The 19092-nt window shown below is 37.9% G+C and overlaps 1 protein-coding gene across 7 annotated transcripts in view; it reads right to left on the reverse strand.

The window, feature by feature from the left end:
- Positions 1-19092, reverse strand: part of atp2b2 (ATPase plasma membrane Ca2+ transporting 2) — a 176908-nt gene that overhangs the window by 69381 nt on the left and 88435 nt on the right. For all 7 annotated transcript variants that reach the window (XM_057361621.1, XM_057361626.1, XM_057361623.1 and 4 more), the window contains exon 2: positions 9077-9648. In XM_057361621.1, the coding sequence (XP_057217604.1) occupies positions 9077-9275 (199 nt within the window). In that variant the 5' untranslated portion in view covers positions 9276-9648. The remainder of the gene's footprint in view (positions 1-9076; positions 9649-19092) is intronic.

The following is a 19092-nucleotide window of genomic DNA, read 5'->3' on the forward strand; positions in this document are numbered from 1 at the left end:
TGCACACATTTGAGTCCAAAATTACAAAACATTTTTGTAACTTTGTAACTAAGAAATCTAAGACTTTCTTCTGCAGAACAAGAGAAGATATTTTGAAGAATGTTGATAACCAAACAACACTGGACCCTATTTACTTCTATTGTGTGAACACAAAACCAATGAGTACACTGACTACAGCACACTGCAGTGTTTCTGCTACATTCATTTCGCCGTGGCCGGCCACCACGCAAAACATCCTCCGTTTCCCATTCATTCATAATTTGTCCGGTCATTCTTGCTAAATTTGCAACTCTTTCGCTAGATTTAGCCACTTTTCCGACCCCTTTAGCGGCTTTTGTTCAGAAGACAAGTATAACGACAACCCTAGTGTCTTTTTGGATAAATTCAGTTCATTCAGTGGGAAAATGTCATCAGTATTGCCCCGCTTGCACAAGGTCTCGCTGGTGCAGGAAACACTTCTGTGAGTGAGCAGATCTTTTCTTTTTGTGAACAGCAGCGGCAGCCACATTGGATTAAAGGCGGCTGCCGCGCTGCAATTCCACCGCTTTCTGAATACCAAAAAGAAACAAATAGCTGAACTAAAGCGCCAAAATTGCATGGATTATATTGCCATTTGCATTCCTGACAGTTGAAGAGTTATCTTGGTTTGCTAGCTACGCTAAAGTTTGCATCTCGTAATTCAACAAATAAAATACAGTAATCCGCTAATCATAGTTATGTAGTTAATAATGGCAGTGTGGCAGAATAATTATTTTGATTTGATTTGAAGATGAAGATGAAGATGAAGATGAAACACAACACACAGAGTGCTGCTTTTAAATGTCTAATAAGCTATATAAGCTATCCTACTGCTTGCTATCCGGAAAAAAACATGAATTAGCACTATTTTTGTACTGACACTGTCAGGTAATTATTTATAATGAACTGATGTGTCAGTAAAAATGACCATTTAAATATCAAGCCATGAATATTATGTTACAGCATACATATGTATTTGACTATGTATGTTAAATACACTATTGTACAGCAAGTAAAGTGGGCATCTTTAGCTTAAAGTCCCAGTGAAATTAAAAATGAAAAATTATTAATAAATCATTTTTATTTTTTCATGAAATATTGCAGCATTGATAGTAAATAGCTTATCGATGTGGGTCATTTTCTTTTTAAAATGAATGTACCCTTATAATCTTCAGGTAAAATCTGTTAAAAATTTCTGCCCTGAAATGACTATCCGTCTCAAATGAAAGTTAGACGGCTTGGCAGGAGCATCCGTTAACTGTCAGTCTGCTGCCAGTTTCATTTCAAAATCAATGCAGCTGTTTTTACAAATCCAATCAATTCGCAGTGAAAAACGCAAGAAACGCCCACTAATTTCCTCCTTTGAAATTCCTTTTCACTCAGAACTGTGTCCGAATACGGAAGTAAAAACGATCGCAACTTCTGGTTCACGGGGACTTTAATCATCACCATTACATGTGTTCACTTACTAAAATCTAGTATGGAGTAAAAGATGTTTTATCATGTTTAATTAAACACCTGACAAATTATCAATAAGCTGTCCTTTCTATTTATTTCTTATTATTGGTTGATATTTGAAAAAGTTATTAAACTTGTTTTTGACACTACAACACTGATATTGGCTTATGTTTTTGACCTGTTTTTGTATTGCATTTCATCACTGTGATACTACCGTCTATCATAATAAAAGCTTCATCAATTACTGCCACATAAAATGTACTACCGGCACACTTTGCTGCCTTCATGCGCTCTCGGAAATTCGATAATTCCCACTTCAACCTGGAAATAATTCATGGAACGGTGCTCTTTCAATGTTAAAAGACTAAAATGTCTTTGTAAAATATAAAATGAATGTTACTAAATATTTTTTATGTTCGTAATTTCCAGACGTTACTTTCGGGAAATATCCCACTTCCGAGGTGTCTTGAACGGAGTATTACAGTAAAGCTACACGATGACGTCACAAATATGTTAATTAGCGTGTGACGTCATCAGTGTTTCCTAGCGGAAACACTGCACTGTTAGTGAGCTAATTCAAGTACCAAAGTGAAAAGTAGTTTACTTCACTAATGACCGACTATGTGACTCATTCCAAAATGTTTTAATGCACTGCATCCTATTCTGTGTAAAATACAGACATCAGCCTTCAAGGTCATCCATTCAAGAGCATCATTTTGGCCTGGTCTTATTTATAATCTGTCCTCAGAGGAAATCCTTCCTCCTTTTAAGAACGGCTGCTGGAATGAGGGCACCAGAACTGTCCTTATTAGAGGAGATTGCGCTCCTTCTGAGCAATTCCTGTTGGGACCTCAGATTAAATGGGATATATCAGAGGGGAATGAGAACACGGACTGGCGCACTAGATTAGTGTGCTGATCAAGGGTACGGGAAGAGAGTCAGTGTAACCAACCGTGTGAACCTTCAACACGATGTCAGAGCATCGGTTGGGCACAGATGAGGGCAGCTGGGTGTCATGGCCCGCTGATGCTGATTGTGTGAGCTGTGGTCATGTTGTGTTTGCTGCCTGCCTCAGTGATGTTTTGCCAGCTCACTTTGACCTTAATACCCTCTTACAGTTTAAACACGGCATCACATTACATTTAAGTGCTTCACCCGGAGGAAAACTCTATTGCTCAGAGGCTGCTCTTTTAAAGATCACGAGACCTATTTGGAGGGCTTGGTTGGTTGTGCTTTATTTAGGTAGTGATGTTGTCTAAGATGTTCACCTAAAATTTTGGAATTTTGGTTTCTGGGGAAAACTGAGCATATTGATGATATCTCTTCGGAAAGTTCATATGATATTAAATCACAGTAAAAAGCAAGAGACCTCCATTTACTCTATTTATTCTCACTGCTGTATAGCTTACAGTTTAATACCGCAATCCATAACTTTTGCCTCTCTGTCGCCATCTTAGTTTGAAACAAAATTGCAGGTGACTTCACATACTGTTCTTTACTTGTGTTGATGTCAAATGATGTCAAACTGATATTTCCTGTGAATCTGTACCCAACAGATCAACTTACAAATCACTATTATAAGTGCAAGCTTACCCTTGTGCATTGCTGATTTTTGTTTTATTTTTAACCAAAAAAGCTAGACAGTAGCTTTAAAAAGATATATATTGAGATTTTTATGCCGCTCTCAATATACAATCACATTCTGTTTCTTTCATATACAGACGTGCTCAAATTTGTTGCTACCCTTTGGTATGTCATAGAATAAAGCAAAGAAGAAAGAGATGAATTATTGCTTATTCTACAAAGATATTCTAAAATGGCCTGGACACATTTGTTGACACCCCTTAGAAAAGATAATACATAATTGGATTATAGTGATATTTCAAACTAATTAGTTCTTTAATTAGTTTCACACATGTATCCAATCTTGTAATCAGTCATTCAGCCTATTTAAACAGAAAAGTAGTCACTGTGCTGTTTGGTATCATTGTGTGCACCACACTGAACATGGACAAGAGAAAGCAAAGGATGGGGTTGTCTGAGGAGCTCAGAAAGAAAATAATATACAAGCATGGTAAAGGTAAAGGCCTAAAGACCGTATCCAAGCAGCTCGATGTTCCTGTGACAACAGCTGTAAATATTGTTAAGAAGTTTAAGGTCCATGGAATTGTAGCAAACCCCCCTGGGTGCGGCCGCAAGAGGAAAATTCACCCCAGATTGAACAGAAGGATAGTGCGAATGGTAGAAAAAGAACCAAGGATAACTGCCAAAGAGATACAAGCTGAACTACAAGGTGAAGGTTCGTCAGTTTATGATCGCACCACCCGTCACTATTTGAGCAAAAGTGGGCTCCATGGACCCAGAAAAACATAAAAAAGCCAGACTGGAATTTGCTAAAATTCATATTGACAAGCCACAATCCTTCTGGGAGAATGTCCTTTGGACAGATGAGTCAAAACTGGAGCTTTTTGGCAAGTCACATCTGCTCTATGTGCACAGACGAAAAAATCAAGCTTTCAAAGAAGTGAACACCATACCTACAGTGAAACACGGAGGAGGCTTGGTTATGTTTTGGGGCTGCTTTGTTGCATCTGCAGGGTGCCTTGAATCTGTGCAGGGCACAATGAAATCTCAAGACTATCAAGGCATTCTGGAGCAAAACGTACTGCCCAGTGTCAGAAAGCTGTCTCAGTTGCAGGTCATGGGTCCTCTAACAGGATAATGCACACAGCTAAAATCACCCAAGAATGGATAAGAACAAAACATTGGACTATTCTGAAGTGGCCGTCTATGAGTCCTGATCTGAATCCTATAGAACATCTATGCAAAGATTGCAGTCTGGAGAAGGCACCCATCAAACCTGAGACCGCTGGAGCAGTTTGCGCAGGAAGAGTGGGCCAAACTACCTGTTAACAGGTGCAGAAGTCTCATTGAGAGCTACAGAAAACATGTGCTTGCAGTGATTGCCTCTAAAGGTTGTGCAACAAAATATTAGGCTAGGGGTCCCACCATTTTTGTCCATGACATTTTCATTTGTTTTATTATTTACAATATTATGTTGAATAAAAATCAAAAGCAAAGTCTGATTTCTATTAAATATGGAATAAACAATGGTGGATGCCAATTACTTTTGTCAGTTTCAAGTTATTTCAGAGAAAATTGTGCATTCTTCGTTTTTTGTGGAGGGGTACCAACAAATTTGAGCACGTCTGTATATATAATTTTACTGTATGTAAAAATGGGCTATTGGCTGCTTTTAGCATTTGCTCCCCAGACACTAAATTTGAAAGTGCTATTAAACATAAGGTAAAAAGTCTCACATCTGTGTCTTCTGCATGGCATTGGGCCAGCCTCAGAAGATATGTTAACCTTCATTTCATCATGATTTAGTCAGGAGACACATCAGGATGTGTGGAACGTGAGCGGCAAGATTAGCGAGACAGTCTAAGTGTTGGTTACTTTTGAACAGGCTATTTTAGGTAAGGATGTGCACTGCATTGAAGTGAGATGGGCTATCAGACTGAAATAGAAATGAGAACGGAGGCTGGTATGGGGGAGGACAGTTGTGGTAAGGGAACAGATACTTCTGGTTGGCTAGGCACACAAGACCATTAGCATACAATAGACGTTTCATAATGTCATACCTCAGCCCACCTCTTTGTTTACTGTTGTTGCAGATACGACAGCAATGTCTTTTTCACAATCTGAAGCCACTGACTTTCATTCACAGTGTCAAAATAGGACCACCTCTCACTGTCCTTCAAATATGTGCCTGATTCTTCTTCATATTTGCTACCTGTGCATTGAGCTGCAGTCGTTTTGCGGTATTATCCTAAGCAAGCTGACTTAAAAGAGATGCTTTGTCTTTTTTGGGAGGTCGCCAGACTCGGCAATATCTTGTCCAGCTCCCATCTGCCAGGAACTCTCACTGTGAGAGTGGCCAACACCCACAACTTTGAGAAAAGTGGGTGCTCTAGAAGCTCAATAATATCCACACAAAGTGCACTAGCATTGAGGATGCAGGAGATTCATGTCTCCACACGGACTAATCTCTTTATTTAGTATAGACAACCATTAACCCAGATTTAGCATTGATTTTAGCATAAGTGACGTTTTATGCTAAGGTAAACGTAGATTAAAGGCAAACGTATTCATTGTTGAGTTCTGAGGAGACATCTGGATAAGGTTTTAGAAGAAAGTCATATTTTCGTTTTTGGTCCTTCACTGTTCACTGTTTGGCTGCCTCCCAAAATCCAACTAAATTTGATGGATTACTATTTGATGGTAAATGTTTTTAGATGGTTGAAGCTGGATAATTTTAGTTCCAGCGTGGTCTAAATAGATAATCTGCTAAACTATGACATACTACTACACTATCCGAAGAAAAATACAAAACGGTACCTTTCACCATCACTGGGTGGTTCCCATAAAGGGATATTTCACCCAAAAATTAAAATTTCCCTATGTTTTACTCAACCTCATGACTTCCTTATTTCAGAATAATGCAGTCGGAGTTGATGAGTTTTTGATGCTCCAAAAAGCGTGCATCCATCGATCAAAAAATTGCTCGACACGGCTCCATGGGGTTAAAGGGATACTTCACCTAAAAATCATGTCATCATTTACTCACCTTCAAGTTGTTCCAATTCTGTATAAATGTCTTTGTTCTAATCAACACAGAGAAAGATATTTGGAGGAATGCTTATAACCAGACAGATTTTGCCCCCCTTTGACTCCCACAGTAGGAACAATCCCTTAATCATGTTTTTTTGTTCAGTTGAACACATTGAAAGACATAGACACAGGTTCTGGGGCACTTTTGACTAATTATTTAATTAATTAATCTAATTAATCGCAACTTAATCACACATCACATTTGGGGCCAAAATATCATTTAAAGCCATATAAAGACAATACAGAAAGCGACCATAATTTTGTTTTTTTTTCAGAAGCTGAATTATTATAATTAAAGACCAAAACAGTTTGGTCTTAAACATTCTTAAGAAATATCTTCCTTTTTACAAAAGAAACAGTAATTCAAGTTAAATGGTAAGTAAATGTAAATAAGTTGATTTTTGGGGGGGGCAAACTATCACCAATTTATTAGTATTTTTATTATTTCACTTTTTTATTTTAATACTGTTAAAATTCTTTGAAGAATTACATATTGGCAGTAGGCGTCAGTAAATGTCATTAATTCATTAGATTCACTGAATTCATTCAGGAATGCAGTAAATGACTCTTTATGAATAAACCCCTGATTAATTGATTCACCCAATTGATTCGCTCAAGAAACATATTCATTTAGAAATGAAACCACGATGTGTGTTCCTCAGAGATGCGCAACACTTCTCCTGAGGCTTTCTAGGTAATATTTTCATTGAAAATTTAGGAAAACAGACAATGTTGTCTATAACATATATCTTAAAATTATTCTTTTATTTAATTAACTGCTGTATAGAATCAACATGACATGTTCACTCGTAGTTTTCTGGACAAAAATAGCACTGCTATGATATTGCCCTTGTGTGATTGCATAATTAAATAAATATGAGACAAAAGCTAATTTTAGTAAATTTTGGCACATATATCTTTAATTTATGTTTTTTTCTGACAGTATTCTGTATGTTATATCACGCAGTAAGCTGTTGCCAGCATCATATTTGTCACCAGTCAACTGTATGAAATGTATGTAAGATGCCTACTTATGTCTGGGGCGGGGTGGGTGTGTTAAATGCTTTAAAAATTGTATTTGCGTTAATTTTCCATAACATGATAATTATAATTAGTTAATTATAAATGCACAGCCCTAATTTTTTCCTGCTATGGGAGTCAATGGGGGGCAAGATCTGTCTGGTTATAAGCATTCTTCCAAATATCTTTCTCTATATTCATCAGAACAAAGACATTTCTACAGATTTGGAACAACTCGAAGGTGAGTAAATGATGACAGAATTTTCATTTTTGGGTGGAGTATCCCTTTAAGCTGGTCATGTGCTGGTTTAAAGTCACCATGAAATGGAAGTTGCGATCGACTTCTTTTCCGCATCGTGATGTTTATCCGAGTGAAATGGCTTCTGAAATTTGAAAAAATGTAGGCCGGGGCTTTACTTTGCCCTTCCCTTTTTGATTGGTTTGTTGTAAGGTGGACTTGGAGGGGAGGGCTAAAAATGCCTGGCCATTGGACAGTGAGTATAGTCCTATCTCTTTTTTGTTGCTGACGTCATGTGGTGAAGAGTTGTTGTTGAGAGGGGGAGAGGAGCTTAACGTTTTTGATTGAAGATTACAAGTGCAAATGAATTTTGAAAAAATAATGGTGTGCACGGATAAATCATTTATAATAATCACTGCAACACTGTGTAAAACACTTAGAACTTTCCTGTTTGATTTCATGGTGACTTTAAGATGGTCATAAACCAGCTCAGGACCAGCTTAAACCAGCACATGACCAGCACAAACCAGCTACCATGCTTGAAAACCTTCCTAACCAGCTGCATGTGCTTTTTTATTCAACGGGGTATAAATAAAGGCTCCGCCATTCTCATCCTCATTTAAATGTACTGATGTGCTAGTCTAATATATAGATTCGCAGAAAACACAGTGTTCTGCAAAGACATAAGATGCAAAGTTCGAAACAAAATCCAAATTATGGCTTCTGATATTCTTAAACGGTCATTGCTGGGTAGTGATGACTGTCCTGACAGAGTGAATGCTGCTCACTGCTCACATTACCAACAAGACAAGATGTGACTATTTGTCTTCATTATCACATCGCACTTGGGGTGTCAACACAAGTCACTCCAGCGAGGCAGGGAAACAGCCTGCTCCTAAACATGTTCCTAACACTCACACCAAACACATAGTTTGCAAAGAAGGCAAGATTATGCTGCCTTCCGATATGATGGATCCATCAACCTAGTGCTACAGCAATCTTCCCGGGTAAGGCATGTACTGAAGACCAGTGGATCATTTTCTTTTTCATGAAAAATTAAGCTAATTCATGGTAGTCATGTTTGGGGGCTGTGAATGGATTTACAAACTGGTTGCATTCCAGAATTTCGTAATTATTTATGACAATTTATGAGAAACCATTTATTCACCATGGGCTCATGTTTGTACGTCACAAAGCTATGTGTTTTAATTGTCATTGCACCAAAGCATTTAACAAGTCAGTCAATCTCTTCCTCATGTACGTTGCGAGGGCCTTTTCACTGTAAAAGGTGATGCGACTGATTTCGTTCGTTTTAACGTTTTTAACGTTTTAACACTACACGAATGCTTCGTGTAGTGTTGCTAGGAGAAGAGTGATATGTGTACAAAATCCTATACCAAATCATGTACTGTTTTTTACCCAGCAACACTATAATTTTACAAAGTCTCAAATTTAGTTTGACCTCTCCGCTGTTACCTGGGAGACACATTCTAGTTAATAACTCAGCAACCAGCATCAGCAGCAGGTTTGAGGGGAAACTATGGTCTGAGGAATCTTTAAATCTACCGCAGAGGGAATGGCATGTTTATCATCTGACTGAATGTCACAGCGTTTGAGCGTGGTCATGTAGGTGTAGTTATTGTAACAGAAGAGAAAGCCCACACTCACCCACTGTCGGACACGTTTTCAGCCTCTGGCACAGTCCCTCAATACCGCCATAGTCCTCCTGGATTTTCACCACTGCCTCCATTCCTCTGAGCTCCATGAGGGAGCGGAGCTCCATAAGTCCACAGCCAAAACCTCCCGCATGGTTGCTGTCGTTTCTTTGGTTCTTGGAGTAAAAATCGCTATTCGTCATGTCCCCCATGGTATTGCTCGGTAGCTTTCTTCAAAGCCGATTGAACTTGAGATTAGACAAATGGAAAAAACGCCACACGGGCAGAGGAGGAGTCCCCGGCGTGCCTGGAGAATGGGTATCTAATCAAATTTGAGCAACGCAGGAGACCGCAGAAGGTAAGAGAGGAGGATGAAGAAAAAAACCGATCCAGTCCGCTGAATTGAAGAGAGGCTCCCCGGCGTTACGCGAGCGAGGATGCGACAGCCATCCGCGAGATCCCAACTGAGGTCCTGAGGACGTCTGCGCTCACCACGGCTGCAGACTGGCGGCACTCCATACGTGGTTTCCCATTCTACCTGCTTCCAGTCGGCTGCTGTCTACATGGTGAACCTCTCCATTACTCCTTCAGAGACAGAAAGAGACACAGAGAGGGGGAGAGAGAGCGAGGGAGAGGGAGACGAAGAGAGGGAGGGAGAGAGAGAGAAAAAGAGAGAGATGCATGAGTGTATCGCTGAGTTGCGCGCGGCACAAAAGTGAGAGAGGTGCTAGGAAAGCACGGCATTGTGCCGTCGACGCATCTGCGTCTCAATTCGCACACGGAGGTGGGAGGAGGGTGTCTATCTATTCCTGTGATGCTCCTCGTCATATGTCACATACGTGGTTGCAGCGTGCTGTGCTTTGATTGCACTCTGACTAAATACAGAGCCCTGGAAATACTAAAGGGACATTCGTGGATCTGAATGAGGCTGCAGTGAGCATCAAAGGGCTCAACGCTATTAAGAAATGCAGGGCAATGCATCACACACTGCAGCAATGTTAGCTGGTGTGTAGCTAGCAATGGCGAACAATTATATAATTCAATGCTAATACATTTGTTCTACATAAAGCGCAATAAAAGCTACTGCTAATGCTAAAAATGTTACTTTATTTTGGGGAATTGGAGACACAAAATTACGTTACAGGGACACTTCGCCCAAAAACGTAAATGTTTTTAATCATTTCTATTGACCCTCCTGTCCTAACTCAAAACTTACATGAGTTTTATTCTTTTGCAGAAGACAAAAGAAGATATTTTGAAGAACATTGGTAAACAATCAGGCCCCCAAATGACACAAAACCACTAAGACATTTCTCAGAATATCTTCTATTGTGTTCCACAGAAGAAAGAGTCATAAACAGGTTTGAACCACATACGGGTGAATAAATATTGACAGAATTTTGTTTTTTGGGTGAACTATCCCTTTGAGATCAGTTACAATAAAATTCTCAATGTTGCTTGCATTGAGCAAATGTAAAGCATTTTCAAAATAGCTATGCTCCACTTAAAATATATGATCTAGTCATGGCTTAGAAACCTAACATAACCTAACCTAACCCCACCCAACCGAACACGACAAATATTCATCTGGAAACAAGCCTATGGTCTACTTGCACGTAGCCTTGAGAAGTACTTCCAACTTGAAATCGTACTGCTCACTAGGTTCCGGTTACATGTATTTACTAGGGATGGGTATTGTTACGATTTTAACGGTATTACTACTCTTATCGATACTGCTTATCGGTCCGGTACTTTAACAGTTTTCTTGTTTTCAGTTGGATATATTTTTTTATAAAAATAACACTAAAAATTAAATATTTATTAAAATAATAACACTGCTTTATTTTCTGCAATGAAAAATAAATTGTATTCAGTGATATTGTGATATTAAAACAGCTCATCCGTTTAGTTTTGGGGACGCGCTGTTTTGGTAACGTGAAACGGAGACGGACACGAATTTCAAATGCATTCAAACACAGGCTGCGCGCTTAAACAGCTCATCTGTTTAGTTTGAGAGACGCCATGTGTGGGTAGACGCGCAGCGCGGAGCAGTCTGAAAGTACCGAAAGCAGAACCGATAAGGGCGGAGCTTATCAATGCTCCGGTCTTTCATAATTTAGCATATACATTATCGGCGACATAAGAAGAAATATTCTAAACATCACTAGGTACATAAATCTTCAAAAAGATCTGAGAAAGCAATGGCTGGTGAACGATGGTGTTTCACTTTTCTCCTCACACACAGCTCCGTTGCAGACATTTAACCACCGAACGCAAATCACTGAAGGAGACTAACAGGGAATCATAGCAGCACTGTTTTATTAAATAACTACAGACTTCAAATACTGCAGAGTTTCATGCGAGAGAGAGCTTGGACCTGACCAACACACGCAACACGCTTTTAGTCAATGTTTGGATTGCTAATCGCTATGTTGTGTTGTTCCCTTTCCAGTGAGGTCTCTCGACATTTCGTGCAGTGCTAGAGGATTCCCCTAGCGCTCCACACAATGTCTCGTTCCCTCTTCTCAGGGAACCGAGGTTACGACAGTAACCGGAGACGTTTTTTATTGACAAATGTAATGCTCTCAATAAGTCAATGCATTTTTTTTGTTAATAGGCTCATGTAAAAAGTGTAGTTATAACGTTTAATGATAAATACCAAACACTTATGCCCAGTTATTGTATTTATTTGGCATTAAATCTGCTCTATCTACACATTGCTAATTTAAAATACTCATATTTTTAAATACTTTGAAATGTGAATGAACATCTAATTAATTTAAAATCCACATAGAACAATTAACAATCATTGTACGGTGTCATTTTATTGTCATTAAAATGTATGAAATATTTTAATGAGACTAACACCGTTTAGGAAAGCGATGGACTGCTGCATTTTATTATTGCGGCTTTATTATTCAGGAGATGAGTATACGTTTATAAAATATATTAGAAGGTGAACTTCTGCTAATTTAAGATCTGTCATAAAAAACGCTCTTAGACTGTCATGCGTCAACCATAACACCAGCACTTTTTTTCGGACAGGCACTATACTTTATTGTCAGGCATATTAGTTAAATGGATAGTTCAACCAAAAATGACAATTCTGTCATCATTTACTCACCCTCATGTTATTTCGTACCTGTATAAATTACTTTGTTCCGATGAACACAGAGAGAGATATTTGGAAGAATGTTAGTATTTTTCAGTTCCAGGACATCATTGACTACCATAGTAGGAAGAATTAAATGGTAGTCAAAGGTGCCCGAGAACTCTTTGTTTTCCTAAATTCTTCAAAATATCTCATTATGTGTTCAACAGAACAACAAAATACAATATGTTTTTCCTACTATGGTAGTGGATGATGTCCCAGAACTGAAAATTGCTAACATTCTTACAAATATCTTTCTTTGTGTTCATTGGAACAAAGAAATTTATACAGGAAACAACCTGAGGGTAAGTGAATGATGACAGATTTTTATTTTTTGGATGAACTATCGCTTTAAGCCTTGCTATGCTTACAAATACAATTTGTTAGAATCCATTTTTTTGGGCCACTGACAATCATTTTGCCATGTACTGTGGGTTCAACGTATTTCATTGGCCATGGAACAAAATTCATGTTAAATTTCATGCCTGGGCAATACACCGAATAGCTGTACAGGTGATACAGGTGTGGAAAGAGACACGGGAGGAGATGATCTTTTTAATTATTCTGAGAGAGAGAGAGAGAGAGAGCAAAATTTTGAAAAAGCTCAAGATATTATTTAGGTTTTTAGGTATTCTAGGTATACAGTATAGCCCAGACTTATCACTTGCACCAACACCTAACCAACCCTTAATTCAGAGGGAGAAGCCGTAGCCCAAAGCCTAACCCCAATACCAGGGTACATCAATATTAACCCACCCTTGTGCTCAACACCATCTCCACCAACTGTGCCCATGAAAGTGAACTCAGCTCCTCTGGGAGGTATAATTAAGTCCACCAGAGGCTTGTTTTTACAGGTAATGTGGGTAATAATACATTTGCAGCTGCTTCTATGTGGATGCAGTGACAGGGCACAAAAGCCTAACTATCCCTCCAGAGGATTGTTTCCTCTGGTGCTGTCAGTGCGGAGTTACACCTCATTCGAACAGACTAACCAAAAGTAACAATGACACCTGCAGTAATTTAACAATGCATGTACTACGTATTCTGAAAATGTAATGGCATTTTCAATGAATATGGTATAATTCCGATTTCTAATGCAACTTTACAGTAAATACACATTAGTACTACAGACAGTAAGACATTAGATAAAACAGGAAAATACATTGAATACACAGATTATATTTCATAAGATTGGCAATAATATTTGTAATCAGACTATTATATTCATAGCGTTATAGTGCCCATATCTATGTAATCTGTTAAACAATATCACCATAATATGTTACTTAGGTACAGAAAACCGTTCCAGCCATCCTTCAATAAAGTATTCAGCACATGAGACCCATTCAGTTTTGAAAAAAAATAGAACTGACAAAGACAAATGATGTGTTTGAAACAACTTGACGCTTACGGTAATCAATGCGCAGAACAAGCCACATCTTAAATCTTAAGACCTTGAGAAGCTCTCAAAACGTATGCCAGACATTTTAAAGCCATGTGGGGAGTGTCAGATACAGATGTTGACTTTGACAAATACAGTAAGTGTAAACAGTCTACTGCAATGTTAGGTATAATCTCAGGACACAACCATTTGTTTTCAATAAAAATATAGGGGTTAACACACATTTTTTCCCTTTAAAGAGAAAGTGTTATTTCATAAATGAATAATTTTAATTGCAATTTTAAAATAACTTATGGTAGGGCTGCATGATTAAGGCTGCCACGTACATTTTATTTTTTCCACTCAGTTATGTCATAATAACGAGATAATATGTCATTATAACAAAATAATATGTTGTTTAAACGAGATAATATGTTGTTAAAACGAGATAATATGTCGTTAAAACGAGATAATATGTTGTTAAAACGAGATATGTTGTTAAAACGATATAATATGTTGTTAAAATGAGATAATATGTCATTAAAACAAAATATTATGTCGTTAAAACAAGATAATATGTCGTTAAAACAAGATAATATGTCGTTTAAACAAGATAATATGTCCTTAAAACAAGATAATATGTCGTTAAAACAAGATAATGTCGTTAAAACTAAATAATTTTCTTGTGTAAACGGCATATTTTTTTCCCGTTTTAACGAGATATTATATCATTTTATACACCATATTTTTCTCACGCAGGTTTTCATTAATAGACATTTCAAACGGAATTGCATGAATTCGGTAAATGAATTCAGTTTTTTTGACGAGATGGTTCATTTAACTGATACTATTAACTGAGCTATTAATAAGATAAAACAATTAAAACTGTTCCTATTTATTTAATGCGCGCGGTTGTCCAGCACGCGCGTTCTCTGTTTTGCAAAGAGCCACACTCTGGCATCATTAAAACATTAACGATTATTTCGTTTTACCTCACTGCGGTTTATTTTTTTCTTTATACCTCACAGATGTGAGAGTAAACAGATATTTTAGTGATTTTCGATCGATTTGGCTCGTTTAAAGGGGTCATATGGTGGAAGTACGTGTTTTTCTGTGTTTTTGGTGTGTTATAAGTTGCCCATGCATGTATTAGACATGTAAAATTGCACAAATGAAAGTGTGGGAACAAAAGATGCATTCTATCTAAAAGCGAATGCTCAACCAGACTTGCCTGAAACGCCTCGTGTAACCACACCCCGGCGAATCTACGTAACTTCGTAACATGATTTGACTAAGACCGCCCAAATCTACACATAGTTAAGGTGGGAGTAATTGTAAATTTCATTGTATCGTCTGTCAGTACAATTGCTTTGGAACCTGATGTTCCGAATATGGTAACAGGCGTTACATTTCCGTGAAATGCTTGCAGTATTCGACCAATCACTACGCACTGGCCAATCATAGTACACCTCGCTTTTCAGAGCGATGATCTTTGTAAAAAATCAGCGCGTTTCAGAGAGGCGGGGCAAAGAGGAGATACAAACATGCATGGTATGTGGAAAATACAGCGTTTTTAAACTTTAAATGGTATATACACATTGCGTTACATCTAAAACAAACAATAATATTCGTTTTAGCAGTGCAATATGACTCCTTTAAATGAACGGACCCTGATGTTTGCGAGTGTGACTGAAGAAGCGTTTGATAGTTGTATCTAAAAAACGGATATCCTGCTAAACTTGTGGTAAGACAAGAATATTATATTATCCTTAAATATAATATTTATTCATCTCTGTCAATAAATATCTGCTCTGAATCCTCTACATTGTGTTGAAGTCTTTGGTTATGTAATTTACTTCAGTATCTGAATAAAGTGTCTGATGCTGATGTACAGTGCTGTGTTAAATTTTATTAATTAGCATATTTTGTATAATAAACATGTAACTAGAAAATTATTTAAATTATGCATAAAATTTAATCTTTAATGCACAGATTAAATGACAAATTAATTTAATCCTCCATGTGAGGGACGATGTGTTTAAATACAATTATAAAAAGATTTTAACTGTTTGGTTGTTGGGATGTGCTCATCACATCCCATAAACGTTATTTGGTACATTGCTGCGACGAATATGGTCCGTTCCATTTACGTCTTCAGGAGGAAATCATTAAGTCCCAGCAATGTCCAATCCCAGCTAACACAGTTATGTTGTGACGACATACCTGGACCAGACCATATTTATTGCCACGACGTACCATAATAACGTTCCAGCGACGTAACTTTGTGATTCCCATATTCGTCCTGACAACGTAACATTGGACGTTGTTGGGACATGGTGATTACCTCCTGAAGACATAGCTGGAACGTACCATATTCGTCGCAGCGACGTACCAAATAACGTTTCTGGGATGTGATGAGCACGTCCTAACGACCAAACAGTCACGCTGTTAAAATCTTTTTATTTAATTTAATTTAAACAATTATCATCCCTCAAATGGATTATTAAATTAATTTGTGATTTAATCTGTGCGTTAAAGATTAAATGTTATGCATAATTGGAGTAATTCTCTATTCAAATATGTATAAAGCACAGTATAACGATTATAAATGTCACGGTTTGCGTGGAAGAACCCAATTGCAGGCAGCAGGGGATGAAGGGGTTAACAAGGGCTTTTATTTAAACAATAAACAGAAACAAAACATCAAAACAAAAACCCATGAGGGGGTATAACTAAACAAACAGGATACTAAACAGCATGTAGACTGACTCACACTAAACTAAGCAAAACATACTTGACAAACTAAACTAAACACTTACTAAACTTGACGAGACAAGACAATCCAAATGGGAACACGAGCATGGGGGAAAACAGGTAAGCATGGGGGAAAACAGGTAAGCACAGGATACACCAAACACGAGGAACGCCACCAAAGACACCATGTACACACACAATGACCGAACACAGGACAATGAAACATGAGGACTATTTAAAGGCAAGACAAACGAGGGATAATGACACAGGGCAGGTGGGAAACATTAGACACGGCAGGGAAGCAATACATGAAATGAGAGGGGCGGGGCCAATGACGAGACACTGGAGAGAACGCATATTATTGTCAAAAGGACAATAATATGTTTCTCTCAACACATAACCAAAGGCTTTGTCATGACTCTGCCACAGGACCAAGAAAAACATGACTAAGTGAGGCAGAGCCATGACAATAAAACTCAACACATCACAATCAGATATTTTATTTATACTGTATAGCCTACATGACATAAATAATCAAAGACTTCAACACAATATAGAGGATTTAAAGCAGATATTTATTGACAGAGATGAATAAACATTATGTTTAGGCTTAACATTATATTCTTGTCTTACCACATAAGTTTAGCAGGTTGTCCGTTTTTAGAAACAACAATCAAAAGCTTCTTAGTCACACTCACAAACATCAGGGTCCGTTCACCGAAAATCACTAAAATATGTGTTTACTCTCACATCTGTAAGGTATAAAGTAAAGAAAGAATATTAATAAACCGCTAAAGTAAAATCAGGCTGTGAGGTAAAAAGAAATGACCGCTAACGTTTAAATGATGAGAGCTCACGGATCTTTGCAGAACAAAGAAGGCGCATGCGTGCTGTAGACGCGCACACACAAAATAAATAGTTGTAATTGTGGTATCGAATTAAACTCCAGTTTAATAGCTGTCAGAAGTCAGATTAATAGCATTCGTCTTGACATTATAACAGATTTTACTTTGATCATAAATTTTCCATACAATAACATAATAAACAGAAATGACCTGGGGCCCTTTTCAGAAAGGAGGTTTAGTGAAAACTCTGAGTATATTAACCCTGAAATGAGGGAAACTCTGGGTTTTCCGTTTCAGAATGTGAGGTATGTCAAACCCGAGAAAGCGGGGTAACTCAAGCCCGTTTCTAAAGAAGAGGTAACTTATACTCAGAGTCAGTAACCATAGTAACTTACTCTGTGAACCTAACCTGGTCGGGAGCAGGTTTTCTTTGGTAAACCCAGAGTTTATTTCGATCTCCTCTCCCTTTTAAAGCGCAAGTGGTGTACCTCATTCATTCATTCATTAATACAGTGATTCATAGCACACATTTTGATCACACAGAAACCATCTCAGTGACTTACAGTATATGTGTGCTTTTATAGAGTATTCATGAAGAGGCTGCATTAATTCATTGGGATGTACTTTGATTTCAGCAATTTAGGACCCTAGTGGAATTTTGTCATTTCCCTGTGCATTTTTATTAAAATTGTACCGTTTTTCTTTACAGTGAATTAGATATATCAAAATATATCTCATCCATCCTTACATCAATAACATCAGCCACTGTACGTGTATTACATCAGCTCATAATTTTCTACAGACGATGAGAAATGACTTAATAAATTGTATAAATAAAGTGCATGAATAAAGAAATTAATAAATACAGACATACATGCAGCGATAAAGACAATAAACAGGTAATTTTGACGTGCAGCCGTACCAACTGAAATCTGCTCAGAGCAGGGTTCGAACATGCGATCAGTCTAACTTTGCCCGAGAATTTGACGCCCTGCAGGTGTCCTATACACCATGACGTCTCATTCGGGTAACTAGAGCACTCATGGCGAGTGAGAACATACGATTTTTATTATTATTTCTGTTGTTTCATTCATTTAATGATTAAGTTGTTTGTTTATTGGTACATCTATCTATTTATTAATTTAAACTTAAGTCATTTTCAGCACATCAGTAAATCCACTGTATGCAGAGCGGAAAGTGTGCCTCACTCTGAAGTGCTTTCTGCCGCCTTGTTGCTTTTTTTGGTGCCGTTGCCACGGTGAATCGTAATATCGGAGCTCCATTTATGATGGCTTTTTATAGTCGTGGTGCACGCGCTTAACCAGGGTAAGCCTACCCAGAGTAAATTGAACTAACTCAAATCAGCTGTTCTGAAACCAAAAGCTCAAAGTTTCTAATTTCTAAGTAAACCAACTCTGAGTTCAAGGTTTAACCTAGAGTTGGTTGAACCTCCTTATTGAAACAGGCCCCAGATTCATTTATCAAATGATCAGTGTCCAGGTCATCTGAAGACGAGTAGGCTACATCACGTCGCTACAACTTTCTCAACGGGATCAATTCACAACGTTATTTGAGGACGTGTCTCAGACGTTTCTGGAACGTAAGCAATAATGACCAGTGTCCAGGTTATCTGAAGACCAGTACATCACGTCGCTACAACGTTCTCCATGGGATTAATTCATGACGTTATTTGAGGACATGGCTAGGACATTTCTGGTACGTTAGCAAAAATGACCAGATTCATTAATCAAATGACCAGTGTCCCTGTTATCTGAGGACCAGTACATCACTTCGCTAAAACGTTATCCATGGGATTAATTCACGACGTTATTTGAGGACGTGGCTAGGACGTTTCTGGAACGTAAGCAAAAATGATAAGTAATGGAACGTTGCCAAGA

Source organism: Triplophysa rosa, linkage group LG20 (assembly GCF_024868665.1).
Source record: "Triplophysa rosa linkage group LG20, Trosa_1v2, whole genome shotgun sequence".
Lineage (NCBI taxonomy): Eukaryota > Metazoa > Chordata > Actinopteri > Cypriniformes > Nemacheilidae > Triplophysa > Triplophysa rosa.